Below are 24069 nucleotides of genomic sequence, written 5' to 3'. Positions count from 1 at the left end.
CACAAACCTATTCACAAAAGAGAGAAACCTTATTGATGCAATGTTTGAGGTGTATAATTTTCTTGAATTGATTACTTATACAAATGTATTCATTATAGGAAAGAAACTGTGATACTTGTGGTAAACCATTCTCTGTATATAGTCTCTTAGCTACACATAAACATAGTCATACTGGTGAGAAACTATATCAGTGTGATATCTATGACAAATCATTCTCTGTAAGGATTCACTAAACGAAACGTCTTAGCCAGGAAGTTCGCAGTCTAATTTTCTGACCAGTCTATTCCTTTCCAACAAAACTGTAGGGATGGTCACAGAGAAAGGAGACACATTGCAGGTGCTAAAGGAAGTAGTGGTTTAACAACTATTTCCATTACTTTTGAGATGATTGAAGTCACATTGTTATCATGGTTGTTTCATTGAGGCTAGTCTGGAAAGATAGATTGTCTTTATTGAAATAAACAAAACCTAGATTCATGCAGATACCTGTGAAGAGGTTGGGATTAAAAGTAAACCTGGGTGATGTCCAAAAATGTATTTGGTTTTTGCTGGTTGGTTAATAAAGCAATGTTACTCTTCGACTAATATTCTTTCATCTGACTTAAACAGCTATACATGATTGTAAAATGGATACTCTTTTACTTGTTTCAGTCATTTGACTGCGGCCATGCTGGAGCACTGCCTTTAGTCGAGCAAATCGACCCCGGGACTTATTCTTTGTAAGCCCAGTACTTATTCTATCGGCCTCTTTTGCTGAACCGCTAAGTGACGGGGACGTAAACACACCAGCATCGGTTGTCAAGCAATGCTAGGGGGACAAACACAGACACACAAACACACACACATATACATACATATATATATATACATATATACGACAGGCTTCTTTCAGTTTCCGTCTACCAAATCCACTCACAAGGCATTGGTTGGCCCGGGGCTATAGAAGAAGACATTTGCCCAAGTTGCCACGCAGTGGGACTGAACCCGGAACCATGTGGTTGGTTAGCAAGCTACTTACCACACAGCCACTCCTTTTTCAAATAAAATTTGCTGCAAATACTTTTCAGATGGTGTACATTATGATTTTATTAGAATTTGTTGTGTGTGTGTGTGTGTGTGTGGGGGGGGATTTCTTGGAAATGTACAAGGAAACAAAATCAAGGTTTGATGAATTGTCCAAACCCACCTCAAATTTTTGTTTTCACATCAAATTCCTACATAATCATAGTTTACACTATTTGAAACAGATTTGCAGAAAATTTTATTTTAAAATATCCAGTTTTCAGAAATTCATGAGAAAACAAAGAAAAACTCTTCTACACTCTTTCAAAAAAAAAAAAAAATCTTCACAACAAAATTCCAATTTAACCCCATCTAAAATGTATCTAAAAAATTTCAGTATGAAATAAAGTATTTTTCAGTAAGTTATGAAGGATCAAATGTAACAGCTATCCTTGGGTTTTCCAAAAATAATAAATAAAATAACAGATAGGTGCAGGAGTGGCTGTGTGGTAAGTAGCTTGTTTACCAACACATGGTTCCGGGTTCAGTTCCACTGCGTGGCACCTTGGGCAAGCGCCTTCTGCTATAGCCCCAGGCCGACCAAAGCCTTGTGAGTGGATTTGGTAGACAGAAACTGAAACAAGCTCGTCGTATATATGTATATATGTGCGTGTGTGTGTCTGTGTTTGTCCCCTTAGCACTGCTTGATGTGTTTATGTCCCCGTTATTTAGCGGTTCGGCAAAAGAGACCAATAGAATAAGTACTGGGCTTACAAAAGAATAAGTCCCGGGGTCGAGTTGCTCGATTAAAGGCAGTGCTCCAGCATGGCCGCAGTCAAATGACTGAAACAAGTAAAAGAGTAAAGAGAGAGTGATTCAGTTTAGAAGTATTATCCTGTACAAGGAAATATTTTCACTTCTATATAATAACTGTATCATTGAGAGGTTCACTTGGTACCACACAGCTACAATCGTCATCATATAATACCCTCGTCTATGTCTGCATGGGTCAGACAGGATTTCTGAGGCAGATTTTGTACAGTCTGACACCCCTCCTGGCCCTTGTCTTCACCTGTTTCCAAGTAAACTAATATTTTTTTTATTTATTATTTGTTCCTTCTCGAGCCATGCCTGGCTCATAAGGGCCGGTTTCCTTGGTATATAGGTTACCCACCTGGACGGGATGCCGGTCCGTCACAGGTGAGCTGCAGGATGCAGGAGGAAAGAGTGAGAGAAAGTTGTGGCGAAAGATTCAGCAGAAGTTTCGCCATTACCTTCTGCTGGAGCTGCGTGGAGCTTAGGTGTTTCGCTCTGAGATTTGAACCCGCGATCCCTCGACCACGAGTCCGCTGCTCTAACCACTAGGCCATGTGCCTCCACAACAATGATGGATTATATTGTTTTGTTCTTTCTTGAGCCATGCCTGGCTAATAAGGGTCGGTTTCCCGGTTTCTTGGCGTATAGGTTCCCCACCTGGACGGGACGCCGGTCCGTTGCAGGTGAGCTGCAAGATGCAGGAGGAAAAGTGAGAGAAAGTTGTGGCGAAAGAGTCAGCAGAAGTTTTGCTATTACCTTCTGCCGGAGCCGCATGGTACTTAGGTGTTTTCGCTCATAAACACACACATCGCCCGGTCTGAGATTCGAACCCGCTATCCCTCGACCGCGAGTCCGCTGCTCTAACCACTAGGCCATGTGCCTCCACAAAGTAGCATTTCCCATGCATAGTCATTTTTCACAGAAGACTGGAAACAAACAATGTAGCTTGGATGTTGGTGAAGTTCATTTACAACTCACATGGTGTCAAGACAAGGCCACATTCAAACATTAGCATAGGCGCAGTAGTGGCTGTGTGGTAAGTAGCTTGCTAACCAACCACATGGTTCCGGGTTCAGTTCCACTGCGTGGCACCTTGGGCAAGTGTCTTCTGCTATAGCCCCGGGCCGACCAATGCCTTGTGAGTGGATTTGGTAGACGGAAACTGAAAGAAGCCTGTCATATATATGTATATATATATATATATATGTGTATGTGTTTGTGTGTCTGTGTTTGTTCCCCTAGCATTGCTTGACAACCGATGCTGGTGTGTCCCTGTCACTTAGCGTTTCGGCAAAGGAGGCTGATAGAATAAGTACTGGACTTACAAGAATAAGTCCTGGTGTCGATTTGCCCGACTAAAGGCGGTGCTCCAGCATGGCGCAGTCAAATGACTGAAACAAGTAAAAGAGTATACATATTAAGAGACATTTTCCCAAGGTGCCACACTGTGGGATTGAACATGAGACTACATGGTAAGATAACCGCAGCCATGCCTGTTCTATGCATTTATTTATCAACACTGTACATCTTGAAAACTGAAGCAGTTCTATTATCCAGGTAAATGTTTATTTCTACAGCTTATCTCTAGAGGAATTACAACCGTGTTTCGTGGTCTGCTACCACAACAGCTTTATAGGATCCAGTTAGCTCAAGACATCATCAGGAGGAACCACGTCCGGTTTCGGCCCCTACTCCTCTACTGTTTTGATGTGGCGGGGCCCCATCCTTTCGGAGGTATCTTCAGTTCTGGTGTTGGATGCATGTCTTCTTTCTTCTGTTCCCTGTCCTCTTCAGATGTATCGTCAGCCAGCCGGTGACGGACAGACTTGTCAAATTTTTCCCTTTAAATACCTGCCGCATAGGCTCCAGCAGGCAGCCCCAGCAAGTTGTCACGTGACACTGTCTCACCTTAACTGACTAGTGAAGGCGCGTAGTTTTAGCCCGCACTTTTTCTAAACGACCATCACCTGACAGGCAATCCCAGCAAGTTGTTATGTGACACTGTCTCGCCTTAACTGACTAGAGATATAAGAAATATACTTAAATTTATACTGTTTCATTTTAAGTATCTCCTGTATCTTACACTGTTGTTTCTCTACTATTTCAGAATAACAAATGACACCAGCATTTAAGAATTGTATACATCATTTAAATCGGATATATAATTTGAAGACTAAGAGAGGAAGTTATACGGAACTCATATAAACCTCCTTATATAAATTTATGGTAAATAGCAGGCAAATATTTTTCCTGAACTGAGATTGATAACCATAATCATTTTCTTGGCTATCTGGAATGTGTACAAGGATGAGTTTGCTTTTGAATTAAACTTGGACAGATTTTTTCACGCTGAGAGTTGCTGAAGCATGGAACAAACTGCCGGCATCGGTTGTTAGTTGTCGGAGCACTGCATCCTTCAAAACTTCCATGCTTCCTGAGATTCGCCAACACTACACCTGATCTCCTCCCCTCCATACACACACAAGCATGTATCTGACTCATACACTGTTCGCTTTCCAGACATTTGTACATTACTGCATATACTTTATACGCACTTTCTGACAAGTTGTGGTGCACCTGAGCACAGTATACAATAATTTCATTATTATTATTTATTAAACCAGTTTCCATATTGATGGTGATCACAGTAGCAGAAATATTTACTGAGAATATCATCATCATTTAACGTCTGCTTTCCATGCTAGCATGGGTTGGACGTATGACTGAGGGCTGGTGAACCAGATGGCTGCACCAGGCTTCAATGTTGATCTGGCCTTATCATCATCATCATCGTTTAACGTCTGCTTTCCATGCTAGCATGGTTTGGACGATTTGACTGAGGACTGGCAAACCAGATGGCTGCACCAGGCTTCAATCTTGATCTGGCAGAGTTTCTACAGCTGGATGCCCTTCATGTATATGAAAAGAAGATAAACATCTCTGAATTGTAATGAGAGAAGAAAATTAATGTAGAACGAATTATGTGAGAATAAGTTTAAATCTAAACCACAGTTTGAAAGTATTGATTTGCCTAGTGACATGAATAAAGAGAAAGGGGAAACAACTCACCACTGTGACGTTTGTGGGAAATCATTCTCTGAAAGTTGTAACTTAATAACACACAAATACATTCATACAGATTTGAAATCATATCAGTGTGATATTTATGGTAAATCAGTCTCTCAAAGCAGTCGCTTAACTGAACAAATACAAAGTCACAAAACAGAAAAACCATATCAGTGTGACATCTGTGGTAAATCATTTTCTCGAAATGGTCAATTAACTAGACACAAGCAAAGTCATACAGGGGAGAAACTATATCGCTGTGATGTCTGTGGTAAATCATTCTCTCAAAGTGGTGACTTAACTGGACACAAACGAAGTCATACAGGAGAGAAACCATATCAGTGCGATATCTGTGGTAAATCATTCTCTTATAGAAATAACATAGCTACCCACAAGCGTATTCATACAGGTGAGAAACCATATCGTTGTGATATCTGTGGTAAATCATTTTCTCGAAATGGTCAATTAACTAGACACAAGCAAAGTCACACGGGGAAGAAACTATATCGCTGTGATGTCTGTGGTAAATCATTCTCTCAAAGTGGTGACTTAACTGGACACAAACGCATTCATACAGGAGAGAAACCATATCAGTGTGATATCTGTGGTAAATCGTTCTTTCAAAATTATAAATTAACCACCCACAAACGGAGTCATACGGGAGAAAGACCATATCTCTGTGATATCTGTGGTAGGTCATTCACTCAAAATGGTACTTTAACTGAACACAAACAAATCCATACAGGAAAGAAACTATATCACTGTGGTGTCTGTGGTAAATCATTCTCTGTACATAAAGTCTTAACTAATCACATACGTATTCATACAGGTGAGAAACCGTATAAGTGTGATATCTGTGGTAAATCATTCTCTGTAAGCAGTGTCTTAATCACACATAAACGTACTCATACAGGAGAGAAGCCATATCAGTGTGATATCTGTGCGAAATCATTCTCTCAAAGTGTTCATCTAACTAAGCACAAACGTATTCACACAGGAGAGAAACCTTATTGCTGTGATATTTGTGGTAAATCATTCTCTCAAAGGATTCACTTAACCAGACATATAGGTATTCATACAGGACCATAGCTATATCAGTGTCATTATTGAGGTTGTCAAGGATAGTTTCAATAAATCTTGAATTGATCTTGTCTAATTTTTAATACAACTTTATTAGCCTTTATTCCCTAAATTCATGCTAATGCCCTCTCTAGCTTATCTTTCTTAGTTCCCTAAGAGGTAGATCCAGGAAAACCTGGGACGAGGTGGTGAAGCACGACCTTCGCTCTTTAGGTCTCACCGAGGAAATGACCAGAGACCGAGACCTTTGGAAGTATGCTGTGTGCGAGAGGACCCGGCAGGACAAGTGAGGCCATAACCCATGGCCTCTACCTGGGACGTAGTCAGTCCACCTGTGCATACCTTCCTTCTTGGGACACATAACTCTACTTGTGAAGACCTGTTGAGGCAAGTGAAAATCAAAATCGAAATCTATCAACATCAATGGAATTTGTAGCTGTGATACCAATGCCAGTGGCACGTAAGAGAACCATTCGAACGTGGCCGTTCACAGTATCGTTCACAGAAAAACTTAAGACACCAATGTGTGTGTACTAAATCATCTTCACAGTCACCTCTGTAACCTCATTCTCCATATGAGTAATTACTTTTGAGAAACATATTTAAATTAAAAATGACACTTCAAAGCGAGACTAATGCCTCCTTCTTGAAAAACATATTCAGAATGACGGTACCAAATGATATTGTACCATCTGTCACAGTACTAATATCTAATATTGAGTGGTGGCCCAGTGGTTAGGATTCCCAGACCGGGCGTTATGAGTGTTTATTGAGCAAAAACACCTAAAGCTCCACGAGGCTCTGGCAGGGGATGGTGGTGATCCCTGCTGTACTCTTTCACCATAACTTTCTCTTACTTCCTGTTTCTGTTGTACCTGTATTTCAAAGGGCCGGCCTTATCACTCTCTGTGTCACGCTGAATATCCCCGAGAACTACGTTAAGGGTACACGTGTCTGTGGAGTGCTCAGCCACTTACACGTTAATTTCACGAGCAGGCTGTTCCGTTGATCGAATCAACCGGAACCCTCGTCGTCGTAACCGACGGAGTGCTTCTATCCATCCATCTAATATTGAGATATATACGGAATTCCATTGATTTTGTGTCTTAAGTAATTTTTTTTTTTTTATAATTTCATTACATTTAAAATGTCGAGGTTTGTGAATTATCCGATTTCACCCCATATTTTCTTTTTATTTTATTTTAAGTAAAATATTTTTATGTGCCCCAGCATGGCCGCGGCCTTCCGGCTAAAACATTTTAAGGATTAAGGATATACCGCATTTTCACGTGTACAAGGAACCCACCTAATTTTGGGGGGGCTTAAAATTTAGAAAAAAGATTTTGTAAGGGACTATAATACTATCCATGTATAAGAAACACCCATATTTTTTAACCTAATTTTTTACAAAAAAAAAAAAAAGTTGGGGTCCCTATACACGTTAAAATACCGTAATACGTATATTTTCTTTTGGGAGCTTATAAAGAGAAACTAAATACATTTCGCCGTTTGTGTTTCCGAGTCGGTTTTTATAATTTCTGTTGTGAAAGTTAATTTCGTGTTGAACGGCGCCTTGAAAAAGACATTTGATGTAATTCAAGATCTTTCATTCGAAGCACAGATTTATGCTGCATAACAGGTAAGATATAATAATTCAGATATTTTCGTAAAAGTAGTTGGATATGGGTTAGGTGAAACCTTTTGATGTTGCTTAGCAGACATTGATATTAATTCTTCTGTTCTTCATCCTTTGTCTCAAATCCAATTATTAGACATGAGTACACGTGCGTCAAAAATAAATATTATTAAAAAAAAAGACGTCCAACAAATGTCCCGTAGATTGTGTACATTACGATTTTATCGGAACTTGATGTTTAACAAGAAAATTCACAAATTTTGTAAAACGTATGAGGAAACAAAGTCGCGGTTTCTGAATTGTCCGATTCCACCCCATATTTTGTTTTCACATCAAATTCCCACATAATCATTATCTACACCAGTGGATAAATGATAAATGAAATAATAAAAAATAAGATAGGGAAAAAGTTTTTTTAAGAAGTTTGTAGGCACAGTCACTGAGAGGATGGGGTTGAGAGTCAGAAAGGAGTTTGTGTATGTAGAGTGAAAATTGGTGGGTCCATTGCGTAGGGCAGTGGTTTTCAACCAGGGTTCCGCCAGTACAGTCCAGGGGTTCCGCAAGAAGTTACAAAACTGCTAAAATCGGCAGTAATTTTTAATTCTCCTGTGCAGATATGTGTGCATATAAGACTATTAAATTATTGCACAGGGGTTCCCCGAGCCAGTAGAATGTTTCCTTGGGGTTCCGCTTCAGCAAAAAGATTGAAAAGCACTGGTCTAACTCAGTGGTTTTCAACCAGGGTTCCGCCAGTACAGTCCAGGGGTTCCGCAAGAAGTTCCAAAACTGCTAAAATCGGCAGTAATTTTTAATTCTCCTGTGCAGATATGTGTGCATAGGACTATTAAATTATTGCACAGGGGTTCCCCGAGCCAGTGGAGTGTTTCCTTGGGGTTCCACTCCAGCAAAAAGTTTGAAAAAACACTGATCTACACTATCTGAAACTGATTTGTGGAAGAAAATATTTATAAAATAATACCTAGTTTTTACGAAGTTAAAATCTCGAAACTCCTCTACACTCTTCCGAAAAATGTTTCACAACAAATTCTGTTACAGCCCCAATTTGCACCCTCTAAAATATATCTCTGGGAATTTTCGGTGAGAAATAAGTATTATGAAGAAACATAATTAGTGTGGCACACATCTGTAGTTATGCCCAGATTTAATCAATAACAAGAGCGAGCATATTCTCGACGATTCTCTCAACTACGATGTGTTATTGAATAGAAATATGATGTCAAGATAATTTCTGTTAATGAACGCGTAATAATGGATTGTAATAGTGAAGGCGCATGGCTCAGTGGATAGAGCGTCGAGCTTACGATCGTGAGGTTGTGAGCTCGAATCCCGGACGGGGCTGCGTGTTGTGTTCTTGAGCAAGGCACTTTATTTCACGTTGCTCCAGTTCACTCAGCTGTAGAAATGAGTTGCGACGTCACAGGTGCCAAGCTGTATCGGCCCCTTTGCCTTTCCCTTGGACAACATCGGTGACGTGGAGAGGGGAGGCCGGTATGCATGGGCGACTGCTGGTCTTCCATAAACAACCTTGCCCGGACTTGTGTCTAGGAGGGTATCTCTCTAGGTGCAAACCCATGGTCAGTGCCTGACCGAAGGGGGTCTTTACCCTTAATAATGGATTGGTAAACAACTCTATTCCTTCGCTCTGAAAATATATTAAACTAGCAGCATAGCCCAGCATTGCCCGGGTATGTAAGAGCCCCTAGTAGGCAACGACTAATCCCAATCTAGTCCTTTCCCTCTAGGGAACGAAGGCGCATGTGTAGATTGCAATGTCTTCCCTTCACTCGAATACTTCTGTGTATACGATGTTCCTAGCTGTCCCTTTGGGCGACAAAAAGGTCTAGTTGTGTCCCCTAGACAGAAAATGTGTTGCATATAAAAACCTTAGATTCTCGACCCCATGTTGAATTTATCGATTTTTTTTCAGAACTGGGGGAACTTTTCAAAATTTTCGCTGCGTTAGTTTTGAATTATGACATTGGGCTATGTGTGTGTCAAGTTTCATCAGAATCGGTTGAAAGCCGTGGTCAGGGAGAGGGTACAACCTGACAGACACACAGACAGACAAACTGCCTTTTATATATAGAGAGATATTTCTCTTTTTGCATATTCATATTGTCACTCAAATCTCTTTTCTGTCACCTCACAAAAATCTTTGACATTCCATACACCGACCACGTATTACACAGAGGAATTTCAACCATGTTTCCTGGTCTGCTACCACAACAGCTCCTTTATAGGATCCAGTTAGCTCAAGATATCATCAGGAGGAACCATGCCCGGTTTCGGCCCCTACTCCTCAACCGTTTTGACGTGGCGGGGCACCCCCTTTCAGAGGTGTTCAGTGCATGTCTTCTTTCCCCTTCTGCAATACCTACTTCAAGCCGTTGCCACTCTGTTGTGAACTTTCCAGCTGTAAATCTCATCCTCAAGTTGTTGTAGTAGAACATAAGTATTCGTTGAACATCTTTTGGATTCCAAAAGAAGTCCATAGCTGTTTTGATGGGCATACAGTTGCCGATGCGAGAAGCAGGGCTCTTCCAAGAGAAGACCAGCTACAGAGAGGGTTTGACCCTGAGATTTGTTAATGGACATGGCAAAGCTGACACGAAGGGGGAATTGCAGTCTTCTAAATGTAAATGGAATTTCTGCTCCTGATGGAGTAAGAGGAATTCTTGGAATAAAGACATCGTCACCTTTTCCACATCCAGAAAGAATGATCGCCTCGATAACGTGTGACATCATTTTCTTTATCACCAGTCGTGTTCCATTGCAAAGTCTTGGTGGTTCCAGATTGCGGAGTAGCATTACAGGAGTTCCAACTTTAAGTGCTAATATTTGGGGAGGTAGTCCAGGAGGCTCCAGCGAATTGAGAAATTCAAGAGGATAGTTCACAACTTCATTTTTACCTGGAATTGTATCAACAGACTTGTAAGTGTAAATAGTGCCGGGAAGAGAATACATTAGCTGTTGATTAATTTTTGTAACAGCGACGTTTTTTTTTGAGCTAATATTGCTCTTTCACACAGCCAATTGTGATTTTGGTAGTTTTGTGTGAAGTTGGGAAAGACTTTGTGTTTGTAGTACATTTACTGGTGTTGATTACAATGCTGTGATCAGCTAACCGCTGGAATAGTCGATCTAAATACCTTTCATGTTCTTCCTCGGATTTGCTTGCTACCAATATATCATCGATGTACGCGTAAACAAAAGGAGTTGCTTCATCCGTCATAAAGTTGGTGCAGTCACCGCTGCTCCGAGTCAGAGGTCCTTTTTATGAGTTCAGTCTTAAAAGTGTCGTAAGACACGGAACCTGGTGGGGCCATAATCAAGTCCCTGACCTCCAACATTATTTCAGGTGAAAGGGCACCGATTAAGTGCGTTAATTTTGCTGCGTCGCTTGCTATTCTATTCACAGCAGGATAGATATATCATTGAGGACTCTGGGCCATTGCGCCTCCACTGATGCAGCTGCTGTTCTGTTGTATATGTATACCTACATTTGTCATTTTATGAATCCTATGAGAGAATGATTCGACAGAGAGACCATACAAATATGGTTTCTCTCCTGTGTAAATGATACAGTTGTGTGTGGATGGCTTCCTGTAGAAAACGGTTTTCCACATATATCACAGGGATATGGTTTTTCTCCCCTGTGTGACTTCGTTTGTGTGCAGTTAAGCAATCATTTTGAGGAAATGATTTGTCACAGATATCACACCCGTACAGCTTTCCCCTTATATGAATACGTTTGTGTGTTGTTAAGTTACAACTTTTATAGAACTTTAACTGGAAGGTTGTGTCTCTGGCCCTTCTAATACAAACCTTGCTTTTCTTGAGTTGTGTATAAAATCATCATCATCGTCGTCATTGTTTAACGTCCGCTTTCCATGCTAGCATGGGTTGGACGAATGACTGAGGGCTGGCGAACCAGATGGCTGCACCAGGCTTCAATCTTGATCTGGCAGAGTTTCTACAGCTGGATGCCCTTCCTAATGCCAACCACTCCGAGAGTGTACTGGGTGCTTTTACATGCCACTGGCACGGGGCCAGTCAGGCGGTACTGGCAACGACCTCGCTCGAATCTTTTACACATGCCACCGGCACAGGTGCCAGTAAGGCGATGCTGGTAACAATCACGCTCGAATGGTGTCTTTTACATGCCACTGGCACGGGGCCAGTCAGGCGATACTGGCAACGACCTTGCTCGATTCTTTTACACATGCCACCGGCACAGGTGCCAGTAAAGCGATGCTGGTAACAATCACGCTCGAATGGTGTCTTTTACATGCCACCGGCACGGGGGCCAGTCAGGCGGTACTGGCAACGACCTCGCTCGAATCTTTTACACATGCCACCGGCACAGGTGTCAGTAAGGCGATGCTGGTAACAATCACGCTCGAATGGTGTCTTTTACATGCCACCGGCACGGGGGCCAGTCAGGCGGTACTGGCAACGACCTCGCTCGAATCTTTTACACATGTCACCGGCACAGGTGTCAGTAAGGCGATGCTGGTAACAATCACGCTCGAATGGTGTCTTTTACATGCCACCGGCACGGGGCCAGTCAGGCGGTACTGGCAACGACCTCGCTCGAATCTTTTACACATGTCACTGGCACAGGTGCCAGTAAAGCGATGCTGGTAACAATCACGCTCGAATGGTGTCTTTTACATGCCACCGGCACGGGGGCCAGTCAGGCGGTACTGGCAACGACCTCGCTCGAATCTTTTACAAATGTCACCGGCACAGGTGCCAGTAAGGCGATGCTGGTAACAATCACGCTCGAATGGTGTCTTTTACATGCCACCGGCACGGGGGCCAGTCAGGCGGTACTGGCAACGACCTCGCTCGAATCTTTTACACATGTCACCGGCACAGGTGTCAGTAAGGCGATGCTGGTAACAATCACGCTCGAATGGTGTCTTTTACATGCCACCGGCACGGGGGCCAGTCAGGCGGTACTGGCAACGACCTCGCTCGAATCTTTTACACATGTCACTGGCACAGGTGTCAGTAAGGCGATGCTGGTAACAATCACGCTCGAATGGTGTCTTTTACATGTCACCAGCACAGGTGTCAGTAAGGCGATGCTGGTAACAATCACGCTCGAATGGTGTCTTTTACTTACCACCGGCATGGAAGCCAGGGAAATAATACCGAAAACGAACCTTCAGTTAACAGCAACACTTTATTCTTCAGCCAAATAAAATTATACAACGAACCAGATTGATACATTACGAGGGAATGTGGGCTGTAGAAAATCATTCATAGATGGCCTTTTAACTCAGTCACACTTGGTTATTCATGCTTCAACAGGAAAGAAAATAATGTGACTTGGCTTCCTAAAAACAAACTCTCCCCCGCACTGATAAAATGAAGAACTTCATGCTATTTATTAACAACAAATGGCTCAGACAGACATTTAGAATTTGCCACGTCTTGTGGTCTATTGTGCAACGCGATTGGACATGCACTCTGTATCCCATGTAAAATTAGACCAATCCAAATGTCAGATTCGACAAAGTATTTCAGCGTCATATGACTGGTTGCACGACCAGTCATTTGAGACTTATTCCCAGAGCCTTTTTCAGGGTACTTAAGTCTAAACATCATCATCATCATCATCATCGTTTAGCGTCCGTTTTCCATGCTAGCATGGGTTGGACGGTTCTACTGGGGTCTGTGAAGCCAGAAGGCTTCATCAGGCCCAGTCAGATCTGGCAGTGTTCCTACGGCTGGATGCCCTTCCTAACGCCAACCACTCCGTGAGTGTAGTGGGTGCTTTTTACGTGCCACCCGCACAGGTGCCAGACGGTGCTGGCAAACGGCCACGAACGGATGGTGCTTTTACGTGTCACTGGCACGGGGGCCAGGCGAGGCTGGCAACGGACACGAATGGATGGTGCTTTTACATGCCACCAACACGGGGGCCAGGCGAGGCTGGCAAACGGCCACGAACAGATGGTGCTTTTACGTGTCACCGGCACGGGGGCCAGGCAAGGCTGGCAAACGGCCACGAACAGATGGTGCTTTTACGTGTCACCGGCACGGGGACCAGGCGAGGCTGGCAAACGGCCACGAACAGATGGTGCTTTTACGTGCCACCAACACGGGGGCCAGGCGAGGCTGGCAAACGGCCACGAACAGATGGTGCTTTTACGTGTCACCGGCACGGGGGCCAGGCGAGGCTGGCAAACGGCCACGAACAGATGGTGCTTTTACGTGTCACCGGCACGGGGGCCAGGCGAGGCTGGCAAACGGCCACGAACGGATGGTGCTTTTACGTGCCACCAACACGGGGTCCAGACAGAGCTGGCAAACGGCCACGAAACGGATGGTGCTTTTACGTGTCACCGGCACGGGGGCCAGGCGAGGCTGGCAAACGGCCACGAACGGATGGTGCTTTTACGTGCCACCAACACGGGGTCCAGACAGAGCTGGCAAACGGCCACGAAACGGATGGTGCTTTTACGTGCCACCAACACGGGGGCCAGGCGAGGCTGGCAAACGGACACCAACGGATGGTGCTTTTACGTGCCACCAACACGGGGGCCAGACGAGCTGGCAAACGGCCACGAACAGATGGTGCTTTTACGTGTCACCAACACGGGGGCCAGGCGAGGCTGGCAAACGGACACGAACGGATGGTGCTTATAAAGATGCAATTATAAAATTAGTCTTCGTGCAAAACCATTCACCGCAGATATCACACCTACTGGGTTTTTCTCATCCGTGAATATATTCATGAATAGTTAATTTACCAGTTTCAGAGAATAATTTACCATACATATCAGCAATATGATATCATTTTTTTTCTCTTTATTCGTATCACTAGAAAAATCAATTATTTTAAAATTTGAGCTTATTCTCACGTAATTCCATTTCTATTATTTTACTTTTCTCATACAATATGGAGATGTTTATCTTCTTTTCATTCATATATTTTATTGCTGATAAATATTTATACTACCGTAATCTTTGTCTGTATACGATTTGAGTTGCAAGCTCCTTTATGAATCTCTGCAAGTTCAAATCGACTGCAAAGTCATCTTGTACAGATTCGAGACAGTCGAGAAAAGAATTGATATCAATCGTGGTTCAGAAAGAAATGTTTGCCTGTAATTTACTTTAGGTTTACATAAGGCAAGTCATATCTGTTTTGTAAAAGATTTTCCTTGAGTCTCTAAAAGATAGTAAATATTGATGATGTATTTAATCATCATCATCGTTTAGCGTCCGCTTTCCATGCTAGCATGGGTTGGACGGTTCGACCGGGGATCTGGGAAATCAGGAGGCTGAACCAGGTTCCAGTCTGATCTGGCAGTGTTTCTACAGCTGGATGCCCTTCCTAATGCCAACCACTCCGTGAGTGTAGTGGGTGCTTTTTACGTGCCACCTGCACAGGTACCAGGCGCCACTGGCATCGTCCACTATTCCGATGGTGCTTTTTACGTGCCACTGGCACGGAAGCTAGTCAAGGCGGCACTGGCATCGTCCACGATTCCGATGGTGCTTTTTACGTGCCACTGGCACGGAAGCCAGTCAAGGCGGCACTGGCATCGTCCACGATTCCTATGGTGCTTTTTACGTGCCACTGGCACGGAAGCCAGTCAAGGCGGCACTGGCATCGTCCACGATTCCGATGGTGCTTTTTACGTGCCACTGGCACGGAAGCCAGTCAAGGCGGCACTGGCATCGTCCACGATTCCGATGGTGCTTTTTACGTGCCACTGGCACGGAAGCCAGTCAAGGCGGCACTGGCATCGTCCACGATTCCGATGGTGCTTTTTACGTGCCACTGGCACGGAAGCCAGTCAAGGCGGCACTGGCATCGTCCACGATTCCGATGGTGCTTTTTACATGCCACTGGCACGGAAGCCAGTCAAGGCGGCACTGGCATCGTCCACGATTCCGATGGTGCTTTTTACGTGCCACTGGCACGGAAGCCAGTCAAGGCGGCACTGGCATCGTCCACGATTCGGATGGTGCTTTTTACATGCCACTGGCACGGAAGCCAGTCTAGGTGGCACTGGCATCGGCCACATTCAGATGGTGCTTTTACGTGCCACCATCTCAGGGATCACAACTGCAGTTTCCATTGATTTTGATGTTGGTGTACTTGACTCAATGGATCTCCTCAAGCACAGGGTCGACAATTCTTTGATGCCAATGTCATTTGATATTCTGAAATAATAGAGAAACAACAGTATAAAATATAGGGGCTACTCAAAATACAAGAGCGAAAATTTTACTATATTTCTTTTTGAGATGAGTGCAGTTGTTAGGAGGCAAGGGTCCAATGATGTCAATGTGCACATGTTGGAAACGTGCATCAGGAGTTGCAAAGGAACCAATAGGAGTTTTAACCCTTTCGTTACTGAATTTATTTTGAGATGCTCTGTGTTTCTTTCAATTACTTTGAATATAACAAAGAATTTAGTAAAATAACTTAGTTATCATTCAGCTAGTATTATGAACATAAATTGTGATTAAGGTTTGGTGGAAGATTTTAATTCCAAACTTATGAAAATAAGACATTTGTATTCAGAGCCAGAGCCGGTTTCAGCCAGGTTGGTAACGAAAGGGTTAATGTGTCGGTGAACCTTTGCTTTTTGGCACGCGACACGGCTCCCAGCCTATTTACGGGTGTCCTTTTTTGATGTTGGGCCACATGGAGTGGCTTGTGATCAGGTTCTGTGTGGTGTGGACACCAGGATGTGCTAGGGAATGCAATGTAGAGTAAACATTGTGTCGATGTTTTATGGCACATAAGAACATTCATGGCTGGTGGAGGTGTTGCACCAAATATAGCCTGGAACAGAGGGTAATGGGAATTGCAGAAATTCCAGAGATGACACAAAAATTTCTTTACTCTTTTACTTGTTTCAGTCATTTGACTGCGGCCATGCTGGAGCACCACCTTTAGTCGAGCAAATCGACCCCGGGACTTGTTCTTTGTAAGCCCAGTACTTATTCTATCGGTCTCTTTTGCCGAACCACTAAGTGACGGGGACGTAAACACACCAGCATCAGTTGTCAAGCAATGCTAGGGGAAGAAACACAGACACACAAACACATACACACACACATATATATATATACATATATACGACAGGCTTCTTTCAGTTTCCGTCTACCAAATCCACTCACAAGGCATTGGTCGGGCCGGGGCTATAGCAGAAGACACTTGCCCAAGATGCCACGCAGTGGGACTGAACCCGGAACCATGTGGTTGGTTAGCAAGCTACTTACCACACAGCCACTCCTGCGCCTCTTTCTTCATAACTTTATAAAAAACACTTATTTCTTACTGAAATTTTCCAAAAATACTTTGTACATAGTGCAGATTATTGTCATATCAGTATTTGTTGTGAAAACTTCTTCTGAAAGAGCTTTGATTTGTTTGTTATTAACTTTCTAGTTTCACTCAATTATGTGGGAATTTGATGTGAAAGCAAAAAATTTGAGGTGGGGGTCGGATAATTCACAAGCCTCAACCAGGTTTCTACATACAGTTTGATGAAACGTGTGAATTATCACCACTTTTCTGTTTTCTCCGCACACCTGTAATTCCAATAAAATTGTAATGTACATCACCTGTATTTCTCATTTTTTTCATTTACTTGTTTCAGTCATTTGACTGTGGCCATGCTGGAGCACCGCCTTTAGTCAAGGAAATCGACCCCAGGACTTATTCTTTGTAAGCCTAGTACTTATTCTATCGGTCTCTTTTGCTGAACCGCTAAGTTATGGGGATGTAAACACACCAGCATCGGTTGTCAAGCGATGTTGGTGGGGACAAACACAACACACACATATATATATATACGACAGGCTTCTTTCAGTTTCCGCCTACCAAATCCACTCACAAGGCTTTGGTTGGCCCGAGGCTATAGTAGAAGACACTTTCCCAAGCTGCCACACAGTGGGACTGAACCCGGAACCATGTGGTTCAGAAGCAAGCTACTTTACTACACAGCCACTCCTACGCCTATTTGTTGAAAATTTTATTTAAAAATATATATTTTGCACACGTGTAATTAATATCAATGTCTAACTAGTAATATCAAAACATTTTACACTCCTCATGTCCATCTACTTTTAGTAAAATACCTGTATTATTATATCTTACCTGTTATGCTACATAAATCTGTGTTTATCGTAAAATAGCTTCATTTACAAATGTTCTTTCCACGGTGCCATTCAACCCAAACTTTTGCAACAGAAATTATAAAAACTCTGAAACACAAGCAATGAAATGAAATTTGTATCAGTTTATAAGCTCCTACAAAAAAATAAATGTATATTATTTCTTAGGATATGCAAGAAGTGAAGGCGCATGGCTCAGTGGTTAGAGCGTCGAGCTTACGATCGTGAGGTTGTGAGCTCGAATCCCGGACCGGGCTGCGTGTTGTGTTCTTGAGCAAGACACTTTATTTCACGTTGCTCCAGTTCACTCAGCTGTAGAAATGAGTTGTGACGTCACGGGTGCCAAGCTGTATCGGCCCCTTTGCCTTTCCCTTGGATAACACTGGTGGCGTGGAGAGGGGAGGCCGGTATGCATGGGCGACTGCTGGTCTTCCATAAAACCACCTTGCCCAGACTTGTGACTAGGAGGGTAACTTTCTAGGTGCAATCCCATGGTCAGTGTCGTGACCGAAGGGGGTCCCGGATTCCCGGATGCAAGAAGTTACTGTGAAATGAACTGGAATTATGAAAACTTTATTTAACCCTTTAGTGTTTAAACCAGCCATATCCGGCCAAAATATTCTACCTATTTTATGTTCAAACTAGTCAGATATGGTCATTCATAGCTACCTTATTGTGTCATTTTAAAAATAAACAATCACATCATTGAAATCTCAAGGCCATGAAATGATGCAAGATTAATTTTACATGGTGTGAATACATAAGCTTTACATTTGACACAATAATCTGAATGCTAAAGGGTTAAAACACAAAAATTACAAAAACAATGGAATTCTGTCAATCTCTGCATCGGCAACATCTGGTTGGCTTTGTACTATCATGGAAGGTACGATAATTTGGTGCCATCATTCTGAATGCATTTCTTCTGAAGAACAACAAAGTATCGTCCTTGCTTTAAACGAGTTCAAAGAACAAAAAGGAGTATCATTCTCACTGTAGATGTGTTTCTCAAAAGTAATTATACAGACGAAGAATGAGGAAGGTGACAATGTCCAGAGGTTTTAGTATGTTTCTTTTATTCCTTACTAGCAGTATCGCCGGCGTTGCTCGGGTTTGTAAGGGAAATAACTATATAAGCATTTTTAGTGAGTTATAGCCAAAAAATAGCAAAAAAATGCATTAAAAATGGAATAAAAAATGATGGTAATTTTGGTGTCTTCAAGCCATGAAGTCGTTGTTCTAAAAGAACGCTGGTCTCCTTGACAATGCTTTACGACGTTGATTTCCTTACACTCCCTTCCCCACAGCTTCACGAGGGAGGGAAGAAGGGGGAGAAGCAACACAGGTGCAGGTGTGACCATGGACGCCAACTCCGCCGCCATCGACACACGAAAAAATATGCATTAAAATGGAAAAAAATGATGTTAAATTATTTTTAAAATCGTAGACTCATCGTAGACGCGCGCTAATACCCAGAAGGGCTCGATATGAATCACGACTATAAGATACCCGGTTTTGGTTAAACTGCACCGCAAAATGTGGGAGTAGTTAGGAATCTAAATCGAAGGGGACAGACACTCACATAACTACAGTTTTATATATAAAGATTAATGTTTTAAATTTTGTTGTGAGAGTTTAATTCCAATTGAACGACACCATGGAATTTATAGTTTAGCCACGATAAACATAGTTTGAGGATGGGAAACACAAACAATAAATTTGTGGAGAAATATCCTGTATCCTTTACTTCACAACATATTAACTTTTCACATTTGGTACTGAATATTCTCATTAGTGACTTTGGCGCATACTTCAGCTAATCATTCTTCTTATGCATTCATCATCATCATCATCATCATTTAGCGTCCGCTTTCCATGCTAGCATGGGTTGTACGGTTCAACTGGGGTCTGTGAAGCTGGAAGGCTTCATCAGGCCCAGTCAGATCTGGCAGTGTTTCTACGGCTGGATGCCCTTCCTAACGCCAACCACTCCGTGAGTGTAGTGGGTGCTTTTTACGTGTCACCGGCACGGGGGCCAGGCGAGGCTGGCAACGGACACGAACGGATGGTGCTTTTACGTGTCACCGGCACGGGGGCCAGGCGAGGCTGGCAACGGCCACGAACGGATGGTGCTTTTACGTGTCACCGGCACGGGGGCCAGGCGAGGCTGGCAACGGACACGAACGGATGGTGCTTTTACGTGTCACCGGCACGGGGGCCAGGCGAGGCTGGCAACGGCCACGAACGGATGGTGCTTTTACGTGTCACCGGCACGGGGGCCAGGCGAGGCTGGCAACGGACACGAACGGATGGTGCTTTTACGTGCCACCAACACGGGGGCCAGACAGAGCTGGCAAACGGCCACGAAACGGATGGTGCTTTTACGTGTCACCGGCACGGGGGCCAGGCGAGGCTGGCAAACGGCCACGAACGGATGGTGCTTTTACGTGTCACCGGCACGGGGGCCAGGCGAGGCTGGCAACGGACACGAACGGATGGTGCTTTTACGTGCCACCAACACAGGGGCCAGACAGAGCTGGCAAACGGCCACGAAACGGATGGTGCTTTTACGTGTCACCGGCACGGGGGCCAGGCGAGGCTGGCAAATGGCCACGAACGGATGGTGCTTTTACGTGTCACCGGCACGGGGGCCAGGCGAGGCTGGCAACGGACACGAACGGATGGTGCTTTTACGTGCCACCAACACGGGGGCCAGACAGAGCTGGCAAACGGCCACGAAACGGATGGTGCTTTTACGTGTCACCGGCACGGGGGCCAGGCGAGGCTGGCAAACGGCCACGAACGGATGGTGCTTTTATGTGTCACCGGCACGGGGGCCAGGCGAGGCTGGCTATGGACAAAACGGATGGTGCTTTTACATGTCACCGGCACGGGGGCCAGGCGAGGCAACGGACACGAACGGATGGTGCTTTTACGTGCCACCATTAGAAAAGACTTTTGTTAACTTCAAATGTACTTTGAAATCTTGAAAATGTATTATGAAAGCTTTTATATTTGAATTTGTGGAAAACAATTTTTCTGTAAAATATTCAATTGATAATGTATTTTGGAAATTCTCTTTTGAAATGTATTGCGGTCGAATGTATTGTGAAATGCTGTAAAATGTATTTAGTTATTTTTGAAAATATTGTAAAATGTAATTAAAAATGACGAAATGTAACCACCTGATTTCAAGGATCGGGTGGGGCATTACACCACGTTTATACATACTTCATACCTCATTAATTTAATTTTTTTTTCCCGATTGTACTGTCCCCTCTATGTTCGCCCCTTGTGGGTAGTAATAAAATCATTCTTCTTGTGCGTTTGTGTAGTATAAAGAAAACTCCATGTAGTCTCACACCAAATCATGGCTGTAATTTGAAATGTGCAGAAGACAGAATCACAGTGATTGCAAGGAGGGCTCAGAGGCTCTGCAGAGGTTTTCTTAGATATCTGGCAGCTATGCTGCCCTGAACTTGTGTTAAAAGATCAACTCTTGTTAAGCATACATTCTTGCCCCACACCAGGCACAAACAGATAGCATTCTTACCTCTTGTCTGTTACTGAAATCTAAATATTCTGATTTGGTTCAACCCTTGGGCATTTAATCTGGATATATCAGGTCGAAATATTCCACCTGTTTTGTGGCCAGATCCAGTCTCTCACACCTATCCTACAATGTCAGTCTAAACAATCACATCATTGAAATATCAAAGCTACAAGATAATGCATGATTAACCCTTTAGTGTTTAAACTGGCCAAATCCGGCCCAATATATTCTACATATTTTATATTCAAACTGGCCATATCCAGCCTCTCACACCTAACCTACATTGACAGTCTAAAAATAAACAATCACATCATTGAAACCTCAAAGCTATAACATATTGCATGATTAATTAAAAACAATTTAAATAAAAAAGCATTACATTTAACAGAGTAATGTGAACACTCAAGGGTTAATTAAAAACAATGTGAATGAATAATCATTACATTTGGCATAATAGTCTGAATAAGGCGGTGAGCTGGCAGAGTCGTTAACACGCCGGGCGAAGTGCTTCGCGGTATTTCGCCCGACGCTACGTTCTGAGTTCAAATTCCGCCGAGGTCGACTTTGCCTTTCATCCTTTCGGGGTCGATTAAATAAGTACCAGTTACGCACTGGGGTCGATATAATCGACTTAATCCGTTTGTCTGTCCTTGTTTGTCCCCTCTGTGTTTAGCCCCTTGTGGGTAGTAAAGAAATTAAAAAAAATTAAAAATAGTCTGAATGCGAAAGGGATGATATAGGAACAACATACAAGCAGACTAAATTATCCAGTGCCCAGTGTACCAAGTCCACACTGGTGAGCAATCCAACCGTTGACCTACAAAACCATACCGGCGACTGCAGTTAAACCACCACCACAACCACCACAAGCTGGTGACCCAACACCATCACTCTGGTAACGTCTGGCATTCAACTCAAAATTGGTATTCTCTGCACATCTGTAAATTTGTTACCAGGTCACTGTCAATAGCAGCTGATACGGAGACTGATGTTTTTGTCCATAATAATACGGTTGAGCATCCTTTGAGAACCACAAATTCTGAACCATACCATGGTTTACAGGCAACATCCAGAAACATGATCTTTGACATTCAAAGTAAACGAGAGACAGCATCGATAGGGTTAAGAAAGCCTTTATGGAATCATTACCTGCTCACAAAAAGTTATTTCCACCGTTAAACAACCACACAACCAGAATATAAACCCTGCACTTTTCGTCGTAAAACTTCCGTTACTACAGAAATGGCTGTAAAGTAAAGGGGTCAGACCAATATGCACAAATATACTATATAATTCCCTTTGGACTTTCAGAGACATTACATGAACTTATTATCTTCCTTCACATTTCTGCACCGATTTTGCATTCATGAACTCTTTGAATACGGGCAATTCATTTTATTTACCGTCTTCAGTTGCATGCCTTTTGCTCTTGTATTTTCTATTTTAATTCTTTGCCTTGTTTACTCTATTGCCAAATAATCCAGTTCCCTGCTAACCAAGTCTGTACATCCAAAATGGCCTTTATATCAAAATAGAAAAGAATGACATGAAATTTTTTGAAAAAAAGTAATGATGATAAAAAGCAATGATATCATCATCATCATCATCATCATCGTTTAACGTCCGCTTTCCATGCTAGCATGGGTTGGACGGTTCAACTGGGGTCTGGCAAGCCCGAAGGCTGCACCAGGCCAGTCAGATCTGGCAGTGTTTCTACAGCTGGATGCCCTTCCTAACGCCAACCACTCCGAGAGTGTAGTGGGTGATTTTATGTGCCACCGACACAGGTGCCAAACGAGGCTGGCAGACGGCCACGCTCGGATGGTGTTTTTTATGTGCCACCGACACAGGTGCCAGACGAGGCTGGCAGACGGCCACGCTCGGATGGTGTTTTTTATGTGCCACCGACACAGGTGCCAGACGAGGCTGGCGAACGGCTACGATCGGATGGTGTTTGTTACGTGCCCACAGCACGGGGCCAGTCGATGCGGTACTGGCTATGGTCCCGTTCGGATGGTTTTCTTATGTGCCACCGGCACTGGTACCACAAGGATACAAATTCCATTGATGTTCATCTATTGATTTGATTCGAAATTCAAGTGTCATAACCGAGTCATTAAACTGCGCATTTATTTTTAATATTCCAGAAATATATTGTGAGTTATAACCTTCCCACATGCTTTTCCTTGTGTAGCCTTAACCGGCCATATCCGGCCAAAATATTTAAACTGTTTTATGTTCAAACTGACCAGATCCAGGCTCTCACACCTACCCTACAATGTTATTCTACATTAGGTAATTACACCATCAAGATCTTGAAGATATGAGATAATGCATGATTAATTCAAATCAATGGGAATCAATAAGCATTATGTTTGATAGAATAATCAGAACACTAGAGGGTTAAAGCAATAATGCCATGACTGCAATGCTTTCCTCGGGTCTAATCTAACCAGATTGTAAACTTAATCCTCCTTAATCCATCATCCTCCTTAACATCACAATCTGGTGTTAAACCATCTGACCCTTGAGGTGCCTTTAGCAATGTCTATTTCCTTTAACAGTTTCCTACCTATTTTCAACCATAACAACATTTACCACTTTGCTTTTATGTCTGTATTTGATGATCAAAATTGCTCTCAGTGTTTCTACGCTTGGAGGGTTATACTCATTTGAGTTCATAAAATTCATATATCTACTAGCAGTAATTGCCCGTTCTTATATCTTGATTTTTTTTATTTTT

General features: G+C 43.1%; 1 protein-coding gene across 1 annotated transcript in view; it reads left to right on the top strand.

The window, feature by feature from the left end:
• LOC118768610 (zinc finger protein OZF-like) overlaps positions 1–6047 on the top strand; it is a 19764-nt gene extending 13717 nt beyond the window's left edge. The window contains exon 4 of the mRNA XM_036515415.1: positions 5858–6047. Within this exon, the coding sequence (XP_036371308.1) occupies positions 5858–5973 (116 nt within the window). The 3' untranslated portion in view covers positions 5974–6047. The remainder of the gene's footprint in view (positions 1–5857) is intronic.
• The last annotated feature ends 18022 nt before the right edge of the window (positions 6048–24069 follow it).

The sequence above is a fragment of the Octopus sinensis genome, linkage group LG30 (genome assembly GCF_006345805.1).
Source record: "Octopus sinensis linkage group LG30, ASM634580v1, whole genome shotgun sequence".
In the NCBI taxonomy this organism is placed as follows: Eukaryota; Metazoa; Mollusca; class Cephalopoda; order Octopoda; family Octopodidae; genus Octopus; species Octopus sinensis.
This window is presented reverse-complemented; position numbering and strand designations above follow the sequence as displayed.